The sequence below is a fragment of the Crassostrea angulata genome, chromosome 1 (assembly GCF_025612915.1).
Source record: "Crassostrea angulata isolate pt1a10 chromosome 1, ASM2561291v2, whole genome shotgun sequence".
Classification (NCBI taxonomy): domain Eukaryota; kingdom Metazoa; phylum Mollusca; class Bivalvia; order Ostreida; family Ostreidae; genus Magallana; species Magallana angulata.
Window position 1 is genome coordinate 31,709,782 of NC_069111.1, and position 21,586 is coordinate 31,731,367.

General features: G+C 33.9%; 2 protein-coding genes across 2 annotated transcripts; both read right to left on the reverse strand.

The window, feature by feature from the left end:
* Nucleotides 1-1,312: 1,312 nt before the first annotated feature.
* LOC128191475 (DNA mismatch repair protein Msh6-like) lies at nucleotides 1,313-16,543 on the reverse strand. Its single transcript, XM_052863563.1, has 34 exons — nucleotides 16,319-16,543; nucleotides 15,797-15,965; nucleotides 15,363-15,559; nucleotides 14,893-14,951; nucleotides 14,635-14,710; nucleotides 14,041-14,159; nucleotides 13,653-13,871; nucleotides 13,387-13,469; nucleotides 13,198-13,285; nucleotides 12,958-13,017; nucleotides 12,757-12,831; nucleotides 12,259-12,394; nucleotides 11,631-11,773; nucleotides 11,377-11,445; nucleotides 11,049-11,120; nucleotides 10,661-10,865; nucleotides 10,279-10,348; nucleotides 9,959-10,085; nucleotides 9,397-9,499; nucleotides 9,137-9,299; nucleotides 8,746-8,826; nucleotides 8,259-8,354; nucleotides 8,029-8,119; nucleotides 7,626-7,680; nucleotides 7,227-7,327; nucleotides 5,740-5,969; nucleotides 5,401-5,533; nucleotides 4,958-5,056; nucleotides 4,607-4,823; nucleotides 4,379-4,468; nucleotides 3,863-4,017; nucleotides 3,473-3,601; nucleotides 3,222-3,289; nucleotides 1,313-1,731 (listed from the first exon to the last, which is right to left on the reverse strand). The coding sequence occupies exons 1-34, from the start codon at nucleotides 16,506-16,508 to the stop codon at nucleotides 1,662-1,664; spliced, it is 4,038 nt and encodes a 1,345-aa protein (XP_052719523.1). The 5' UTR covers nucleotides 16,509-16,543; the 3' UTR covers nucleotides 1,313-1,661.
* A 2,322-nt stretch (nucleotides 16,544-18,865) lies between these two features.
* Nucleotides 18,866-21,475, reverse strand: LOC128165850 (uncharacterized). Its single transcript, XM_052830712.1, has 6 exons — nucleotides 21,345-21,475; nucleotides 21,175-21,208; nucleotides 20,743-20,856; nucleotides 20,274-20,425; nucleotides 19,519-19,599; nucleotides 18,866-18,880 (listed from the first exon to the last, which is right to left on the reverse strand). Exons 1-5 carry the CDS (start codon nucleotides 21,429-21,431, stop codon nucleotides 19,540-19,542), a joined length of 447 nt encoding a protein of 148 aa, XP_052686672.1. The 5' UTR covers nucleotides 21,432-21,475; the 3' UTR covers nucleotides 18,866-18,880; nucleotides 19,519-19,539.
* Between the last annotated feature and the right edge of the window lie 111 nt (nucleotides 21,476-21,586).

Below are 21,586 nucleotides of genomic sequence, written 5' to 3' on the forward strand. Positions count from 1 at the left end.
GATGAATATTGAGGTGCCTGTAAAAATATTAATGTTCCTACAGACTGAGTGGGTTACAAAATTAGGTAAATCACAGGATAGTCCAAAATTAAACACATTTGTATCGTAAATTTCAGAATGTAGAAGAAAGTGTGCTATTGATCGGTTGAAATTCAATAAAATGTAATTTATCTAATATTCATTATCAGTATCTGTTGTGAATTCTTTAGAATAAGCTACAAAAAAATAAATATTCTTCCTCAACTAAAATTAATATGCATTAAAAATGAATTTATCGATGAAGCATACTTGCTGAAATATAAAATGGCAAACCTTTTTAAATTGTGTGTGTTTCTGACAATTGTTTACATCATAAAAAAACAAGAAGCGATTATTGTGAGATCTCTTAGCCAATTATCGCAGTGATATAGTTTATGCAGTCCTGATACAGAGTTTAACGTCACAACTGGCAGTTGGTGCATAAATTATCGATACCGCGTAAGCAGACAGGGTAACGGCTCATTTAAAATAAAACACAAATTCATAAATTATTGAAATATATGTACAAAATGATTAGCAGCTATAATGCTTAAAATATCTGATAAAATTAAAATTAATTATCATACTGAAATCGACACATAGATAAAACACTGCGTGTAACACTGCATACCTAACAGAGTTATCGTTCGTTATCCGCTAGGGTCCCCGTGAGAAATACTCTTCCGGTCAGGACCGTAGCAATAGACCGTGGCTATTTATAGCCACCGTCTAAAAATGGGAACAAAAAAATTAGTTGCTAGAATTTACCCCTGAAATACATAAACATTTACTGTGGAATCATTAAAATTTGTGGTGGCTCTATTTTCGTGGATAGCACTTCCCCACAAATTTACATTCTCGACAAAAACAAATTTTTGTTCACGAAATTACATCCCCAAGAATAAGCAAAACACGCATAATCCACAAAAATTGGCCCCCAGAAATTTAAACTATACTACAGTATACCAGTATTTGATTATGCCAGAAAGAACTCCTGCTGTGTTTTATATTTATTTTACACTATCCTCTTTACATCAAAATTTAAATCAAATAAAAGATTTTCTACAAATAATTATTGCCTCATCATTTCTTTCAAACATGGATAAAACAATCAAAGCTATCAAAATTAATCAGGATGTGTCATATTTATTCCTCTTGTTTTAGAAATTATCAAAAGCATTTAATTTCTATAATTCATTGTTTAAAAAGGGGTCTATTTTTATATATTACAGGATATCATTCTTTACGAATTAAGAGAACTAATTGTGGGGAAAGGAAAGACATAAAACATTCACTGCTTTGTATTTGTTTTATTTTTATAAAAGCTGGAAAATTTGTATCTAAAATAAAAACAAAATTTGATTGCATCTAACAAAATATATAATGTTGAAATGATGATAAATGAATTTTTTGAACAGTACATATATGATGAAATAGGGATTGTTTTTGTTCCATTCAATCAATTCTGACACTTAATTGTTCACATGCAAGAAAATTCTGACAGCCATGTCAAAAATCCAATATATAATACTGTCAATCAAGAAACCTTTATAGTGTGCACTGGGGGCATCAGTCGTGAGGTTTATTGTCCACAGTTGAAAAGTTTTGAGCACTACAACAATTTTTGCACTAGTCATTTCTCTCTAGGCCTCATCTGGAATAAGCTGCTGTGTTTTCTTAATGTTCTCCACGGAGTCATCATTCCATAATGACCTTAAAGTATGCAATAAAAATAAATAAGATTAATTCGAGTGTCTAGATTTGTTAAATGCTTTTGATATAATTTAGACTAAGATCTGTGAAAAACAAATCTACAAAGTCATAAAATAATACTGTGGTTTAATTAATATCAAAGTACATGTATTAATTGTTGTGGAGTACGTAATAAAGAAAACTTCACTGTTTCGAGAAAATGTAATTCAAGGACAAATCTCCTATCAAGTCTTAATTGATGAACATTTGATTTTGTGGATCAACTGAACAAGGAAATTCACTTAAGGACGTTGTTTACTCAGGGTTTGAGTTCTCAAATCCGGACTGTTAAAAAGTTCAATTTCATGAGTAAAATTTGTTTTAAATACAAAAAGTGTTTATGAAATGAATTATTATTGACATAAAAATCGATATATTTACTAAATTATGGAATTAGGCTCTGACAAAGTTTGAATTTTAGCAAAACAGAGGAAATTCGGACTAAATTTGTCATATTTTGTTTTCCACTGATATATTTTTGGAAGTGCTACCATATTTAAAGTTAAGATTTGATTTGTTAGTCCACATAATTTTGAATATTTTCTGTTGGTTTTATCTTGCTTTTTCGTTTAGATAATCGTATGGCACACACTACAAAAATATTGAAAAATGCTTAAAAATGATAAAAGACACCATATCTCAAAATTTTGATCATTGACCTCATATAAATGTTATGCAAGCAGAGAAAAGTCAATATACTTAGTTTAATACTATAAATGCTTTAGCATTATCATCATTCAGTTTTTTGTTATATTGAATCAAAAATGGGTTGTAATTTGAAAACTGATAGAGGAAATTCGGACAAGAATATCTATAAAAATTGTGACTGAAAACTTAATGCTTTGTATCTATTTAATGTCACTACCATTCATAAACTGTATTTCATTTGTTAAAGAGTTAAGCAATTTGTATTATTTTCACAATTAAGAAAATCTCAATCATAGTGTAAAATCTTTATGGATTTTTCTGAAATTTTCAAAAAATATTAAATGGCCATTAACTCAAAAAGTAGGTCATTGACCTACTTTTTTGAAAGTGAAGAATGACACTACCATGTAAGGTCTATAACACACACTAGTTGGTTTTTCATTATCATCAGTGGATTTTTTTTTCATTCTGAGTTAACGTCATCCTTAAATTGGTGTTCCAACAAATGTTCATGAAACCACAGAAAACCAATTAAATCAAATTAGTTTGGATTTGCCAAAATGTTCACATACTGTAGTTTGACTTTTCACAAATGATGAAAAAAAGAAATTTATAACATACAAATATCATCTACAGTTTTCACCATTTTGTTCTTATTTTAAGAAAAAACACACAGGAATAAATCAAAAGGCCTGTTTTTTCTCGTTTCGTACATGTGTCAATTTATAAGCTTTTTTTCTGTTTTGATTAATACATGTAAAACATGTTAATACATATACACTGTAATTATCTGAAATAATTACCTGAATAATTTCTTTCTTTCTACATCAAATTCAAATTCCTTGGCTTTCTCTTTGGCAAGTTTAACAACCTGTAATTTGCGAAAATATCTTTGTATAAATTGTAATAAAAACCGCAGTTCATATCTTTGAAGATGTAAATCCATTATAATTTATGACCATAATAAATACAGTATGATACACATTTCAAAGACTATCAATCGACAATGTCGAATACAATTCATATGTATTTCAATAAAATTATTTACACATACCTCGTCTGGAATATTGGCTAGTCGTGCCACATTAAAACCGTAGCTCTTAGGACATGCTCCTTTAGCAAATTTGTAGAGAAAGGTGATGGTTTCCTCTGCTGGATCTCCCTCATTCTCCACCATACAGGACTGAAATAGTCCACAAAAATCATGTACAAGTATGACAACATCACCTTGCTACTTTACACATAAAAATTTGACTGTGCATGTAAATTGTTTGTGTGACTTGAGAGAGCTCCTTATTGTTTAATTTTGCGATCATCTTTTTTCATGAACATTTTGATATCACCAAAAATTGCAAAGCCGACATTGTATCAGATATTGTGTGTGTTTTTGCAGAATCCCCAAAAATAATATATAAACAGTAATTTCAGTGACTGAGAGTTTTACCATGTGTCCCAGTCTGATGTTTGGGTCGTGGGAGAACTCCTCCACCAGGGAGTGATAGTGTGTGGAGAACAGCGTCCTACAACACAGGCTCTCCGACAGCTCCCTCACCACCGCGCACGCAATGGCCGTCCCGTCATAGGTAGCTGTACCCCGACCTGTCACAATCAAAACATTGGTAACATTAATACAGAAGGGCTCAATCAGGTCCTGTGATTGTTCTATCAATTACTGAAACCTTGTCAATTGATAATCTTTTAAACCCTCTCAAAGGATTATTACATACGAAATTTTTAAAATGTACATAGTATAAAAAATATAAATTTTTAAAATCTAGTCTTTAAGCACCATGTTTTTATCAATTTCTTAAATCTTGTGTTTGCAATCATACTATAATTTTTTTTAACTTGTCATGTAATAACTATTCATGCATGGATACTAACAATTTTTATATATATTTATTAAATATTCTTTTAATCATTAAAGCATACATTAAAATAGCCGTATAAAAAATCTTACCCAATTCATCAATCAGGACAAGTGAGTGTTTAGTAGCATGTTGTAAGATAGCTGCTGTCTCGCTTAACTCCACATAAAAAGTGCTTTCACCTGTGGGGAAAAAACGGTTATGAATTTTATACTTTTAATTAAACTAATTACTGTGCTAAGAAATGTTCAATGATAACTTTTAATTCAATTTTAAAAGTACTGTGCTATGAGCTGTACAAGAATGAAAACAAGGATTACCTGACATTATTCTGTCACTGGCTCCAAGTCTTGTAAACACTCTGTCCACAGGAGTGAGTCGACATTTTTCAGCAGGTACGTAACATCCCATTTGAGCCATAACGGTGATTAGTCCAACCTGCCTCATGAGAGTAGATTTACCTCCCATGTTAGGACCAGTTACCAGGACGATCTTACTGCTGCTGTTCTGTTCATCTCCCTCCTCCATGTCTAACTCCTAAATTTGAAAGAAGTCCAACAATAGAATTATAGAAATTAGAAAAAATATTTATTGTGTGTTGCGTGGGGTGTAATAAATACAATGTATCTGCTGATTGTTATCAATGGAGTCTAGATTTGATGTTGACTTACATCTGGAATGCCGATGACAGTGTCATTAGGGATAAAGTCTCCTCCTCCAAAAGTCCTAGTGACACAAGGATGTCTTGCCTCTCGTATCTCAACAAAAGGCTGTATATAAAGATAATAGTGAACAGAACAAAAAGCTAGCACTATCAAAAATGCTTAACAGTTCATCAAATACACAAATAACTTGCAATGTATGCACTGAACCTTCATTTAAGCCAGCATTTCAATCTCTGACCAATTTTTCCTATTAAAATTCATGCTTTTCTAATTTAGAGAATTTTTTTAGTTGTATCAAAAATCAAATGCTTTCACCACTCATAAACCATTTTTCTAACAATCAGAGTTTATCCTGAGCAAGAAATCTCTGACACTCTGCAGCTTCATAGAGATTACTACCAGTAGTAAGATATCTATAGATAAGATGTAATGCGGTGACAAATACTGACCTCTGTGTCTGAGCTGGGTTCGATGATCTCTGGTCTACAGGTCACACCATCAGCTGCCCCCACATATTTAGCCAGGGACATCAGAACGTCCAACACTGACAGACACTGGATGGCTGTATCCCAGGTCTTGTATCTGTTGTACAATGGCAGTCAGTTGTGTTTACTAAATCTACATCGATTCTTTGAACTATTTTTTCATTATAGGGCACATAAATCTCTCTTCAATTACAGTTCTTTGGAATACTTTACACTGAGGACACACAATTTGTACAAAACAAGTAATTATATCTTAGGCAATCTTTGCTATCTTTAAGGACATGTACTTATCATTCCATATACCTTTCATCAAAGCTGTAGAAAAGTCTCCTCATTGTGTCCTTGAGGGCAGCGTCTTTACGCTCCTCAGCATCAGTCAGATCCACCAACTGATCCTCGATGTCTGTGGTACGGTACCGCTTGGCCCCCTTCTTGGATGACATCAGGTGGTACTCATCTGGGACCTTCTTCAGTGCACTCTCTGGTACTTCTATTTGATAGCGATTTTTTCCAGATCCCCAGTAAGTCAGATTCTGTAAAGACAACAAATAAGTGCTCAAATGCATTAATGTATAAAGGGAAAGGATCATATTTCACTTGGAGAATTATATGCATTTAGAGTCAATTTCCCTATTACAATATTCATGAAAACAATATTCAAATTCAAACAATAATATCATTATGAAAAACAAATGGATTGGAAAGCAGCACTGCCTATAAAAGCCCTCTGGATGAAAACAATGATATATACATATACAGGTAACTCTCGATGGCTCGAACTTCGATCCCTCGAAGTTCTTGATCGCTCGAAGTGAGTCTAGGGTCCCGATTTTTTTCCCTATATAACTAAGCAAATTTACTCTTGATTTCTCGAACTCTTGATCTCTCGAAACCCTTGATCCCTCGAAGTCAAACTGAAGTCCCGTTATTCATAATCTATAGTTTTTTACTCTCGATCCCTCGAAGTCGCCCTGTATCTCCAAGCGCTATACCTAATTAACACCTACTTGGTCATTTAAATTGCTCCAGGCGTTAGACGCGGGACCCGTGTCACGGGTTGTTTATTTAGGCGACACTGGTCCTGCAAGGGGATAATTGTTTGATGATTGCCCATACCGATACCTAAACTATAATCAACACCAACCGTTTTACGATAATTTGGAGACGCAATGAAAATGAGAAATTAATTGAGACGAAACGATGATATTGAGCCATGGTCAAAATATTAAAATTATAAAACTGTAAAAATTATGTTTAGCAGCATCATTGTCATTATAATGATTATTGCTGAACAAGTTCTTACAGCTGGTGAAGGACCTGTACAGTGGGAACAATGGGTGGAACTCGGTTATCACATTTATGACATGTCGATCGTCTCGCAGTACAGTAGTACTGAGCAATCTGGTCTTAATATGATGCATAAAATAAATAATTATTATGAATTTATTTAATAGCTGTTTTATTCAGTTTTAAAGAAAAACACCCATTTCTGTATATTTTACTGAAAAGAAAACGTTGTTTAAGCACGTGCGTAAGGTTAGCACTAAATAAATGGCTGAATCATAACATCCGGTAAGACTAATTTTAAAACCCGTCGGTCAACCTGGAAAATTCCGAACTCTTGAAACCTTGAAGTTTTTCCTCGGTCCCATGGACTTCGAGCTATCGAGAGTTACCTGTATGCCTTTAGCTCAGCCTCTATCCAGCTGTCTGTCCAGGTAAATGTAGGTGTATTCAGTATTCTGATATTTACAGGATTCATACAGAAAATAAAACAAAGCTGTGCTTACTCTACAGCCCAGCCTCTGTCTCTGTCTGTCCAGGTACTCCTCCAGTCCCCGCTCCGCCGCCTTCAGATCCGCCTTAGCACTGTCATACTCTGGACTCACTCCTACAACACCCAGGCTACTTAATCACAGACTTCAATGCAGCTCATTACACTTTATTGGAAAAATCAGTTTGAATTCTTCTGTTGAAGATGTTATGTTATGTTGAAAACATTTCGAAGAAATAGACTTGCACGTAAATAGGCATTATTATAAAAGCTAGTTTATAAACATGTTCATGAACAGATATGTTGAAATGTTGTGTAGTTAAAGACTCTTGATGTTTCTTAGCTTTCATCATATTGTAGAAATATTTTCATGAGTTTAACTTGATTTTAAAAATTCTTTCTTAACAATAATTACCTTTGTTTGGTAGAATGACCCCATCTTTCTTTGCCTTTGCATGGTCAAAAGCATTCTGCAAACAAAAATCAAAACAGGATACATGATTACATCCTTAATTATCAATGTGCAATCCAATGTATCTGTACCATTCTTTTCATATCAATTGAATAGTACTTATATCTTGCATATATCACAATATGAGATGGATTGTTAATCATTCATCATGCACTACTACAACTGCACATCGCTACACTGTATATTCATGATGAAAGATGAAGATGTTTTAAAGTATAAACAAATTGGACATTACACATAACTCAGTTTAATAAAACCCTGCCTGTTTTTCTACATCAGTTTTTTGTACATGTACAGTATGTGCATTATTTTAATTAAATTTGTAACCGTTGTATGTATTTCTTACATCAAAGAAATCCAATTCCTTTTTCAAATCAGGAAATAGCCCTTTATCATCAGCTGTGTCTAATGTCATAGTCTGTTTAAGCAGCTTCGACCTGCAAATCATCATATCACGTTATATCCAAACGCAAATCATTTTACAATGTAATGTCTGATTTTCACACATTTAAAATTGACCTCTGACATATGAAATATTTTATTCTAGGAAAGACTGCAACTCAAAAAATAACATACGTGAAATTCTCAACATGAGACTTGAACTTCAATGCTACTTTCTGTGCCACCTTAAATCCTTCTATTGTAGATAGGAAATCCTCTATTTTCTTCTTACTGTAAGAAATGAAACAATTGTTAAATGAATAAATTGTAATGTTTAAACAGCCCGGCCTATTTATTATAAGTTTGAAGTTTAATACTACAGTTTACCTTTCCAATTTTTATAAAACTTAATTAAAAGTTAAGAATATTTCAAGTCAGAACCAACTCTTGCAATAAATAAGTGCCAGATTCTCAAGCAACATCTGCTCACATATATTTGTGGCCACGGACAAGTGTTATTTACTGCATGAAATAAACAAAATAATTGCTTACAGAAATTGTCAAATGTACTAAATGTGGATCTGTACTCAAATGACAATTCACAAATAAAAAATAATGCACACTAGTGTCATAAGAAGTTTTAATGTGTCACTTGAAATTCCTACTCTGTTTTTCACATTACCTGTATTTTGCTTCATCAAAGAAGATGGCTCTACTATCTGGGTGTGTTTTACAACGAGCCGCAGATCCCAGGCTGTGGAACCTACAGAAAATATTTATCTTATAACTACAGTAAATGTAAATGAATTTCATTTCTCCTCTACACCTTCTCCTACTGAAAAAAATTCTAAAACAAACTCTTGATTGTGCTAGAGTTTGTTCTACGCTGTGCTGCCACTAAAACCTGCCATGAACCATGTTCTCATGGCCAAGTCGAAACCAACATTTTGATATTACTCCAGCGGATCTCAACACAAAAGGACAGGAGGACAATTTTGAAGTAAAACCCCAGATTTGAGGCTGAGAATTTTAATACATAAGGAAAATTAATGGGGTCTGGTCTATACACTTACTTGCTGAGTATCCGCTCCAAGTCAGGAAGTTTCCTGATCATATCTATGACCTCAGCCATGATGTCTGGGACCACATTCAGATCCTCCACAGCATTGAGTCGATCATTGATGGAGGAAGGGTTACAGAGGGGGGCACACAACCACTGCTTGAACAACCGCTTACCTTCAATACAGTTAACATGCAGGCTTACTCAAATTGTTGGTGTTTGCTTGTATGACTACAATGACTGTTTTCATGTAACATAACACTTTGGACATACCAAATGGAGTGACGCACTGGTTCAGTCGAGACAACAGAGTTCCTTCCTGTGACCCGTAGAGGTCGGCCACGTCAAGGTTTCTCAAGGTCAGTCCATCCAGTACCTGAACAATTGAAATGTGTAATGTTAGACACTTGAGGACAATCTATAGTACCTGTAGGGCAAAGTACAGCTACAGAGATGTGGATACACTTGGACATTAAAAGGATAAACATGACCTTGAACAAAACATATAAACTTCTTTGAAGACCCTTCTTGAAAAGATCATGTACTGCTTTTATGGGGTCATAATCTTTAGTTACATGGAATTTTTATGATAGAATTCAAATCAAAATAATGTAGAAAATCCACATACAACAAAGTGCCTAATATTTGATTAAAATTGACAGTTTTATGAGTAAAAGTTGAACTTCTTTACACAAACCCAGAAGCAAATATTTTTTATACAAAAAGTTACAGGAAAAACAAATCCTTTCCATCCTTCACTTGTAAGACATGTTGCATGAGTTTCATTCTTTGTGTTAATGAAAGCAATATTCAATGATGTAATAGGAATAACTACCATGTGCTGATTTTTCATGAAAGCAGACTTTTCTTTAATAGTGGTTTTTTCTGAGTCTACAGGGATGTATTCCTCAAAGTTCTTCATGGACAAGAGCTCCTGGTCCATCAAACTGTATTGCAGGTACCTGGAAACATAATATGTCAGATACAGCAGACAGGTCATTTTCTGGAAATAATATCCTATTTCATGTACATTAAAGACAGTAAATGGAGTAGAAGTAAAATTTTTGAGCTTCCACTTTTCAAGATATATCTTGAGATGAGGTGAACAGGTACATGTATATACAGGTTTTAGTTAGAAAAATTGAGTTTTCTCACCAGATCATGGCTCCCAATGAAGACACAGCCAGACTGTATTCATCAGCAGCACTCAGACATAGAGTGTCCCCTACAGAACAAATTATATTTCTTTAAGTTAGTATTATGTATATTGCAATGTTTGCTATACCAATAAACAATGCTATCACTATAAACATACATGTTCATATAAAAATAATTTAATTACATGTTTATCTACCTGATATATGAACTTACAATTCATCCATAAAGTTAAAGAAATTCTTTCAAACAAAAATCTTCAACTCCGCAAAATATAAGGATAAGAAGGTAAAAGTAACTAAAGAATTGTACATATATAATTCTAGATATTTATAAACATTGATGTACTGTATACTGTCAGAAACTTTCAAGTTGGTCCTACCATCAGACATCATCTTCTTGAGACACTCTGGCCACACCACCTCCTCCTCACACTTGAAGTACTCCTCCTCTGCTAGGACTTTGAGGGTCTTACTGCTATCCCAGAATTCTGTGTCTGGTCGTAGGTACTCCTTAATAACGGAGGACAGGTTATTGTTGATCAGGCTTGATGTCTTTTCAGACACCCTCCCTCTTGGCATCAGTACCTGCAAGATAAGAACCAACATTTACAATATCAGCTTCATTGATTTACATCGAGTTAAACTTGGGAGTACTCAATATATAATGATGCAGAGACTACTTTATTCCCATCTGACAACTGCTGTCAAATTTTCATTACATTTTAATGAATAGATCTGTCATGACTTATACGCCTTGATAATTCTTACCTGCACAGGTGTAAAGTGAGCGATCAGTGTCCTTAACCTGGAACAATACCTGTCATCTGTGAACTGTCCCATCTGTAACAGTACACACAGATATGTACTTTAAGTTTATAACAAAAGGTTCCAGTTGGAAAGATTCATTTTTATGAAGAAAAAAGAGCAAGATTTTTGTGGGAAAACATTCACATCTGCATCCATAATGTCTGTTTCAATTTTTATGAATGTACATATTAATGTGAATGCAAAGTGTGGGGAAATACGCTGCAAAAACATACAACACTACATATTAAGCAATGTGTTTGGTTGGCAATTTTATTCATATTAAAATTACCTGAAATTTTCCTATCGTTGTGTCAACAAAACACACTCCATAGGTGCTCTGTCCAAACTGACCATCATCCTGAATAAAGCAAGAAAATCAGAGTATATTCAACCATCTGTCATATAATGTAGTCCATTTACTTTGTGATTTCAAGAAAAGCAGGACAAAGTATCCCTACCCCGAAATTAAATTTCTACTGCTTGTATTCCCTTTTCAAGCATGAAGAAACCAACATCTGAGATTTGAGCATTTACTGATCTCACCTTTTCACAGAGAGCCAGTAGATAGCTACTGTTTGCCTCAGCTATATCCCCATCTGTCACATTAAATGTCTGGGTGCCTTTGGTGGTGATCCTACAGATCTCTCTTTTGACGACTTTGTCAAACTTGGTGGCAGGGATTCCCACTGTAAAACAATTCGTTGTCATAGTAACTGATGAGGGTTACCCAAAACCATAGTAACGGAGGTTAACAATATTTAGAGTACAGACCTGAAACTAAAACAAAAAGCATAACATCTATTATGGTTATTTATGAAGATCTGTTTTTAAATACTTAAAGAACCAAGCAAGTTATTACTTCGCTACACAATAACGGTCCTTTCAGTATTTATTTATTTCATCTGCAATTTATTAATGTCTGCTTGAAATCCCATCATAGTCGCCATTTTCTATTTGTCAATCTAGTATCTACCACTGACCTTTTGGTAAGCTTTAAGCATAGATACTGTATATATTGACAAATATAACACTACATTAGGAGCCACATATGCAGGAACTTCCCATATCAATAATTCCATATATTTCTTTCGTGCTTTCATGATTATTTTGTTGTTTGGAAGAACATTAGCATTAATTATGAGTTGTTCCTTGAGCTTGGAGCTGTACTTACTGTTTTTGACTCTCTCTGTCATCATGTCTGGGGTCTCCGTCTGCTCTATCCTGGCGACCTTGTAACCTTTCTGGATCAGCATGTCCGCGTATCTACTGTATGCTATTTCTGGAAAACCTGAGTGAGCTTGTTCTCCCTGACAAAAAAATATCAGTCAAATTCTGCCACACATTTATTTGCAGTTCATTTACATCAAGTTTTACAGAGAAAACTTGGCGCAGAAATTGAAAATATTATTTTTTGAAACTCTGCAATTACAACACTGTAAACCAACATATATTTGCAACATTATTTCTCTATTTACTACTGATAATACATGTATCTTTCAAAGCCACCTATATTTGCAATCCAGCCTTTTTCTTCGAAAACAACTAACACTAAAAGAGAATTTTGGCCACTGGTTCAGGAAGTAAATTTTTCAAGATGACAAGGTTTGAACTTTTGCAAAATCCTCCCTCATATGAAAAAAATAGTAGGTTTACAGTAGTTATGATTTACTTTCATGTAGATCAGCCCAAGTTCCTTCACTCCAACAGCAGCATCCATGTTGAACAATTCATAGAACTTCCCCATCTATAAAATACAAGTAGACAACATGAACAGTTCTTCATCATATCAAAATCTATAGACAAGATTCTGGAGAAAGCAGTGTCACATTTCATCTATCTCAGGTGAAATTTTGAAATTTCCGCACATTACCTTGAAAAATAAGACAGCATCATAATGTTTGGATTTCAATTCCCACCACTGTCTCATTGCCTAAAACAATACAAATTTGATTTTTTAACATCTGCATTCATCAATGTGTATCAAGCATTGCTTATTGGGTGAAAAATAAGGTAAACCAACAATTCCGAAATAATACTGAAATTCACATACATGAAATTCAACTTTTAAAATGTTTTATTGAAATTTACATGTAAATTACTGAACACTTACTGGTGTCTGTTGCTTCAAAAAGGAATCGGGTACATACAAAGTTTTGGGATCATACTCTGGGTCATTTTTACTTTTTTTCTTTATATCCCTGTAACATTCAGTCAAACATTCAGTACACACTGTAGCTGTTACCATACACAAAATTTTGTCCAAACCTGAGTGAGCACAGTAATTTGCTAGTGTACTTACTTGATTTTATCTGGCTGAAGGAATTCTAACTTAAGGTATGGATAGTTTGTTTCCTCCTGTGGTCCTTTGGCAGGTTTTGTGTCCTGTTCAACAAAACATTAGTATTCAATTTACTGTAATACTAGTAACTTATGATCAGGATTTCTCAACTGCATTACAAGAAATTTTTGTTTGACACTTTTCATGTTCATGTATCAATGCATTAAAATTAGATAGCAAAGTTTCTATTTATAGGTTCATGTACATGAAACATAATTAATGTGTACCAGATCAACAGCAGCAAAAGAGGCCAGTTTAGATTTGGTTTTCATCCCAACAGATGGTGTGGAGAGGGCAAGAGAGCGGCTTGTGGAGGGAGAAGTAGACGCCTCATCCTCAGACCCAGCCTCGTCTTCTTTCGTTTCACTTTTCTTTGGTCGCCATGGTTTTGTAGTCTTTTCTGGTCTTTTCCTTTTTCTTGAAGGTACCTCAGCTTTTCTTGATTTCTACACATTTAGAAATGGTTTTAACAAGAATTACCGATAGTGTATGTAAGATTTTTTACTTGAGGGTTTTTATAGTACTTAGAACGAAGAGTCTACCAGTTGTGAAAATATTAATGTTTCAGAGGAAATGCTGTTTAGTTTGATTGTATAGGGAAGGAACTATTAAAACCTTGACTGGGGAATCTATTTCTGACTCTGTTTCTGGTTCTGAAATTTTGTCTTCATCTACTCCACTACTAACTTCATCCTCTGAGGAGCCTTCATCTGAGTGGGGCTTAAACTCATCATCTAAAGATATGAAGAAATTCAATTCATTTTAAAACCTACTAAAATAGATAAGAAACAACTTTGGTACACCTCAATACAGTATTTAATCAAGAATAAATCGACAAACTGCCTCTTCTATACATTATAAAGGTTTATCACGTTCTCCAATGATGCAGTTGCAAAACTAATGGGATGGTAATTGTGTTTCATTAAAATCAAGTTTACAGAAGATTCACTAAATTTAACATTGTAGTTACCAATACTTTTCTCTCCATACTACATTATTCATATTTAACACTAAATCTGTCTATGCTCCAATGAATCATCAATAGCTATCTCTTTCAAATAAATGGTGACATTCTCTTAAATCTAATGAATTGGAATGTCAATCTGGAACAACGTAATTGAGTATAATTTAAAAGAATATAAAGGTGAAATATTCATTTGCAAAACAAAAAAAGTTCAGTTTGCTTTTAGCATTATCACACTTCCTCACCTGATTCTCCACTGTCACTGGCCACGACTATTCGCCTTCTCTTTGCAGCATGGCCTCTTGTTCTGCCTTTGGGTTTCTAAGATAGAACTTTCATGCCTCAGAACATGCAAGTATCTTTCTTTTAATGATAAAACATCAATTACCAATCATTTCATATCTTTCTTTACATAAATTTACACCCTGTATCCTTTATCTTCCTTAAATGCATCTCTCAAATGATTTTGTACTTTCATGAGAAGTCTTAAAATTCTGACATACCTCTTCATTTTCATTTTCTTTGCTATTGTCTGCTTCGTTTTCCTCACTTTCTCCACCCTCTAGATAGCAAAACGGTTTGATAGCTTTACATATCAATTAAACCATTTTTTTTTCAGATATGAAGTTAGTGAAAGCATTCTAATGAATTAATAAAATTAATAGTAAAATGGCTTAAAATCTGTCCATCTGTTTAATCTGTCAACCAGATACATGTATTCCTGACAACCTACACATGTTTAACCTCCAATTTTACATTAAAAACTAGAGCCATTTCTTGCAATTTACAAGACTTAGTACAAATGTACTATTTACCTTACCTACAAGCCATACTGTAAACAATTTACATGTACATGTAAAAATATAATATCTACCTTACCTACAAGCCATACTGTAATCACATGAAGCCACACTATAATGTAAACACAGTAAGCCACACTATAAACACGATATACCAGTTTATCACTGCGTACCTTCCACATCCATTTCCTCTTCCTCCTCATCACTAGAGGGCTGGAGATCCACCACTAGCTTTAATCGATCCTCCAATGACAATTTCAGGGCATCGTCTGCCTCCTGTGTCCCTTTCTTCACTTTAGGATTGAGAGAGTGGCACTTGCCACCTTTCTTGTAGTCCTCATGGTCTGAGCCCTTATAGGGTATAACATCCCTGTAAAAATATACTTCTCATAGCATTCTTTTTATTGCATGAATGACAAAAAAGTATATTGTTACCCACTGAGCATAATTCACGCATTAAATGTTCATTCAAAATAACAGTGGAAAATGCATTAATAAACAAGCAATACAAAAAGCTCAAAATCAAATTAAAAAGTGAATTTCGATTCATAAACTTTCCCATCTTTCCTCCAGTCTAAAAACAAATGTCCATTTATTATACTCTTACTTTGCTTTTATCCATGATCTTGTTGGAGGTGTGTCAAAAAACTGTACATGAACCTGAGGGTTCTTCCCTTGTTTTAGGTGTGTGTTTTCTGTTGGGTGTGAACAGACTAAAGATGGCCACCAAGGGTATCCTGCCAACTTACTCCATACTATGTCTCCCTCCTTGTAGTCTGAAACATGCACAAATATAATTAGGTTTATAAATTAAACACTTTTTTCAACTAAGCTTTAATTCATCTATCATCTGCGTGTATCCATAATTTTTATCCATCTTTTTTTTTCTTTTTTTTTTGGGGGGGGGGGTGGCTAAACTATTTATTAGGTACAGGTCCTGAACAGAAATTCAGGAGACCAGGGTTAGTGGCCCGGTCTGGTACATCCCCCATGACATCATTAAGCCATTAATCATTACATAATAATTGACAACGTACTGGCAATATGTGTTTGCCCTACATGTCAAATCGTTGTCAAACGAGAAGTTTTTACTTCTTATGGTGTAAAGTTGTTATTAAAGTTATATTACTTTGATCGTTAGGTTCCTTTTTCGCCTGCTTCACTGGTGTGGGGGTTTCCTGTTTGTTGGGCGATTTCTTCTGCGACAACACATCTGATCCATTAACATTTGGTTGACTACTCTTGCTTGCTGCTGGACTTTTGGAAAAATAAGAAAAAAGGGTGTTTCCTTGCTTGGACGGGGTTTGTTTCGGTCCCATTTCTTGCAGAAATATCTCCCGCGGTTTTGTCCACAAACAGGAAATATTGCATATAATATAAATTTAAAGCTGTGCGAATGGTATTTAAATCTCCGGAATTTATAAGACAATGTATTTTTCAACATACTCTAAGTCTTCGTTTAAATAAGCAATCATAATTCAAAAATATTATTCAATGAAGTTGAACAACCAGGCCGTTTGGTTGAGCCCAATAATCAGATTTTGACGAGCGCATCAACCCCCTTTTACCTAGCATCGTTCATGAAAGGGAGGGGGGGGGGCAGACTCATCCAAAAAATGTTGATAAGCAAATAAATAAATAAATAAATAAAATGCTGCAGGAAAAGTGGGGACCCCCCCCCCCCAACCGATGCTCCTAAGTATATTCAATTCATTTATTGACAATTACCATGGCGGCATACAGTCATGAATATGAGTTACATAAAACAAAAACATTAAACATAGCATGCAAAAGTTAAACATTAACTAATAAATCTACACTACAAATCTACAATGGACAAAACATTGGGTGAACAAAACTAGGTTTTTGCGAAGTCTATTATTGGTATTCATAAAATTGTATAAAATTGTATTTATTAAGTGTTCATTGTTGACTTTCCTTTCTAGCGTTAAAACAGTTTTTTTAGAAAACAACATTGAGTTAAGTACGTATATGTCTGACTTAATTGTAATCCAAACTGATATCACGCATCGTCGCAAGCCACGGGTTTTGTGTCTCCCGTGGAAATAGAATGGGCACAAAACCCGTGGCTTACGACGATGAACTATTATGAAAGTTGGTGTTTGGGAGGTTTTTTTTTACAATCTTGATCAAATTAGATAGGCCAGTAAAATATTGATATTGATGACGTTCATTTTTTTTCATTAATTTTCGAGTCCATTGAAAGCCCCTATAACTCATTTTCGGAGGTAGAAGAAAAAATGTCTATATGTATATATAATATGATTAGTTGTTAGAATAGCTTATACCTTTATATATGAATTATTTAGGAATGAATTTAGAAGAAATAGTTATTTTTAATTGTATCACATAACATAAACCGGTTTGGGCAGTTTGTCAGATTTATAGAATAACATAAAAAGGATTATATATATAGTATAAATATAAACCATACACTTTATATAGCTGATTATTTTGATGATACATAAGAGTATATATGCTCGTGGATATTGCATTTTATTTTTGAATTTTAGAAATATTTATGGTGTTAGTACAATACGATATTATTTATTAACAGGTGTATGTAGCCTACCTACATCGTATAGCTACCTATAAGGAGTTACTGTACGCCCTGTCCCACCCTTACTTATGGTACGTATATATTATTATTTGTACTAACATATTATATTTGATAACTACTGTAAAATATGTCCATATTTATTTGATAATTTCAGTAGTATGGTACATAATACTTGCATGAATAAGTAGAGAGAAAGAGTTATATTTAAATGTTTGCATCTGTTTAATTCTTGTTTAATACGAATATATTTTAACAGATAATTTTATACTTACCTAAATTTACGTGCTTATGAATGAAATGTTATATTAGGACATGTATAATTACAGTTGAGTAATTGTTTATATCATGTATTTGTAGAAACGACATATTTATATATAATTTACTGGAATAAAGCGGAATCACAAAAGTCTGGTTGTTTACGTTCAGCGATATGTTCATTCATGTTCAGGGTAACATCGCAAAAAAAGAAGAAGAAGAAATGCCAAACTGCTTATTGTGGCATAAAACTTCATTATCTCGAACTAGATGAGACTGTTAAAAACTTCGAGATATCCGAGTATTCGAGGGTAAAATACTTCAAAAAGTAAGTGGTTGGGAATTACAAATCACTTCGAAGTATACACTATATTCGAGCTATCAGTGTTCGAGATATCGAAGTTCAACTGTATGTCCTTTGAAGATCATCAATTTTGAATTAAATGTGCACGTGTTCGATCGTTTGAACATGCGTGTGTATTTTGGATATCATTATTAATTGGCGATATACCGAGATAGCTTCTATATGAAACAATTAGGTCGATTCAGAATTTTTTCTTATTTCTCCTGCCGACAGATGATACGTTTTCTGACGTCATTGATTATTTCGCCAATCGCTTCTACACTATTAGCGTCATGTTCACTTGCCGCTGTGATAAAGTTTACCCCATATATTATAAAAATAACACAAATTATACTGTAGGGTAAAACAAGTGCATATGCTGCTTTCAGGAAAAATGAAGAAATAGCACAGTATATTTCTTTTTTAATTTAATTTATTCTCACTGCGTCTTAATATTTTTCATTTTCTCCATTAGTTGAATTATCCTCTCTCTTCAACTCATTTGGGTGTTCCTGAAAGAAATAAGTATAAATAAAACTTTTTTAAAATTTATTTAACAGCTCTGAGGAAAGACGACTACCTCTGGTAATTATAATTTACTGTTCATAAATCGTTAGTAAGACGTCAAATAATTAAAGCGTTTCTAGTTTTGTTATAAAAATTTACTAATTCATGCAAATTAAATCAATTCTTGCAATTCTATCTGAAATTAATATTTTTCATAACACGAACGCGTTAAATCAGTAGTTTGATAATCCAACAATCTAATTAAAATTAGATCCTTCACGCTCTCGTATTTGATATGTCGCTGTGACGACATATCAAATTCGAGAGCGTGAAGGATCTAATTTTAATTAGATTGATAATCCAAATGCAGACTTCAAATGCACGTGTTTAGAGCTATGGCTTTCTAATTGGCGTACACGTTAAACTTGGGGTAAATACATCATTAAATGGATTGTCATGCATTGATCGACTTTATACAATATCATATGCGTTAATATTTTATAGACGATAATTCACAATTAAAAAATTTAAAACATAGAATCCGTGTATATGTCTACTATTTATATATAGATAAAAACTCATGTTTTTTTTCCACTAGTCCAACATTTTGAAAAAAATGTATTCCTGTCCGAACAACACTCACCCGATGCCTAGCGACGCCCCACTAAGCGCTTTGGGCATCTGTCCATCTCCTCTTTCCATTATCCGCCGATCGTTTCGTGTTCTGTTATTAATATAATAATAAAGTAATGATAAAGTATAATATACACGTCTGAGAATTTTTTATTCAACCATATTTTATAAATGACAACTAAGGTCCGTGTGACCCACACAGCCAAGCATGGTTGACAGCTGGCTTTTAATAATCACATTACAAGAACATTCATGACGCGCATTAAAAGAAAATTGATTTAATAACACTGATATCCCAATAATTGACTTTTAAACAGCCCAGGAAACACCATGGAAACCTGTGTCCAATGCACTGTGTGAAACTGGCTTGAAATAACTCTAGCTAGTTATACGACACTGACCCTTTATAGCGGCCTTACTACGACCCCGCCTTGTATCATTTCGCTTAACCATTCGAACACGTTTCAACATACAGCAGTAAACTTTTCCCGCTTAATTTTCTCCGAAATGCGAGAAAATTGATTTTCTGTTTATCATAAAAGACAAACACCCACACGACCACGAAAATACAAATTAACATAAAAACAACAAATGTATATTCATTGTATATATACGCATAGGTTTTGTTACCACGTGCCTGTATAGTTTAATATCGATATATGTCTAAAATAACGAGTTTTGGTGTAGGATATGCGCACTCCTGTATTATGGCATAGGACTTTTCGACAAAGGAAAAAATATGATATTTATATATAGATATCATACCCGGCGGGCTCTCCGTTTGTGCTGGGGGCCGGGGAACGAGCCGACCTGACAGAGGGGGTGGACAGCCTCCTCCTCACTGTTGATACGTCCGGTCAGGAAGGCCTCCTCTTGGAGGGGCAGGAAGTCCCAAAACAGGGAGGAAGCCGTCGAACCTGTCAGACATTCACAGACACGGTCACAATATCTAAGCAAAACTAATTTCTTTTTTTTTATGAAAATTTGAATGATTAAGCGAAGCTCTCCGTTTAGATAACATAGGTACATGTATATGTGAGAATTAAGAATGGTTGAGTTGAAAGCTCAACATACATGTTCATTTCTCATGGACCATTGCAATTTTTTTGGATAAAAATTAAGAACTCAAATTTTTATGACGTTGAATTCTAACATGAATTATTATGATAGAAAATAACACCATCTTCATACAATTTGGCTATAACTATTTGAACTATAACTATTTGGAACCTACCCTCGTGTTCACAGAGATATCCCCAGAATCCGTCATGGCAGACACATGTCGTGGAGTTATAGTAGGCCTCGCACCACCCCCGGACACACTTCACAGAGTCACACGGGTCCACCTCTACAGAGAAACCAAAATAATAAAAAAAAAATCAATTCACGTGGGCCATGATTATATCCTCCATGCTGGGGATTAATTTATATATTATATATTTATAATAAAGTGGTGTTTCTAGAAGAAAAACAAAACTTCGGACATTAAATCGCCGAATTAGAATGCATTTTGTATAAAGAAATAAAGCCCCCTGGCTTCTGGTGTCTTCATTTACAGCATTAATTTCCCAATTCGAATAATCCATAAAATGTATATCCGAAACTTCCCAGTGTAGGTGTAAAACTATCCACATGCCATTGTCGTTTTGTATCTACTGTTCATTACCTGAGGGTATCTCAGGTTCTTCATTTCTACATCCCTGTAATCAAATTACAAATTAAAGAGACTTGAGCGATGAAAGGCGAAAAAATAAACGATTTATATAGATTTTGTTTTTGCTTTGTCTAACTATGATCAATTTTAGCTAGACAAATGTATAGAATCGGATCACTTACATGTATACAGTGCACGAACGAAAGAGCTAGCAATAATGAAATCATCATGTTGGAGTCTAGATGGTAAATTAAAATGAAATGGACCATTTGGCCATGCGATTATAAACATTTTTATTTAGAAGAGAGATTAATTAAACTAATGGATACCAAGAACAAGATAACATCAGTCAATAGCCTCTTAAAATAAAAACTGAGTATATACATTAATTTGAACAGTTAAATATAGTTATTGATTGGAAAAC

Excerpts from the sequence above, each read along its gene's own strand:
- LOC128165850 (XM_052830712.1), bottom strand. The coding sequence starts at position 21,431 with ATGGTCCATTTCATTTTAATTTACCATCTAGACTCCAACATGATGATT. Across the intron at positions 20,857-21,174 it reads AGAACCTGAGATACCCTCAG|AGGTGGACCCGTGTGACTCT; the intron begins GTAATGAACAGT and ends GTTTCTCTGTAG. Across the intron at positions 20,426-20,742 it reads ATATCTCTGTGAACACGAGG|GTTCGACGGCTTCCTCCCTG; the intron begins GTAGGTTCCAAA and ends AATGTCTGACAG.
- LOC128191475 (XM_052863563.1), bottom strand. The coding sequence starts at position 16,508 with ATGGGACCGAAACAAACCCCGTCCAAGCAAGGAAACACCCTTTTTTCT. Across the intron at positions 8,120-8,258 it reads TCTCATGTTGAGAATTTCAC|GTCGAAGCTGCTTAAACAGA; the intron begins GTATGTTATTTT and ends GATGATTTGCAG. Across the intron at positions 3,290-3,472 it reads TAGCCAATATTCCAGACGAG|GTTGTTAAACTTGCCAAAGA; the intron begins GTATGTGTAAAT and ends CGCAAATTACAG.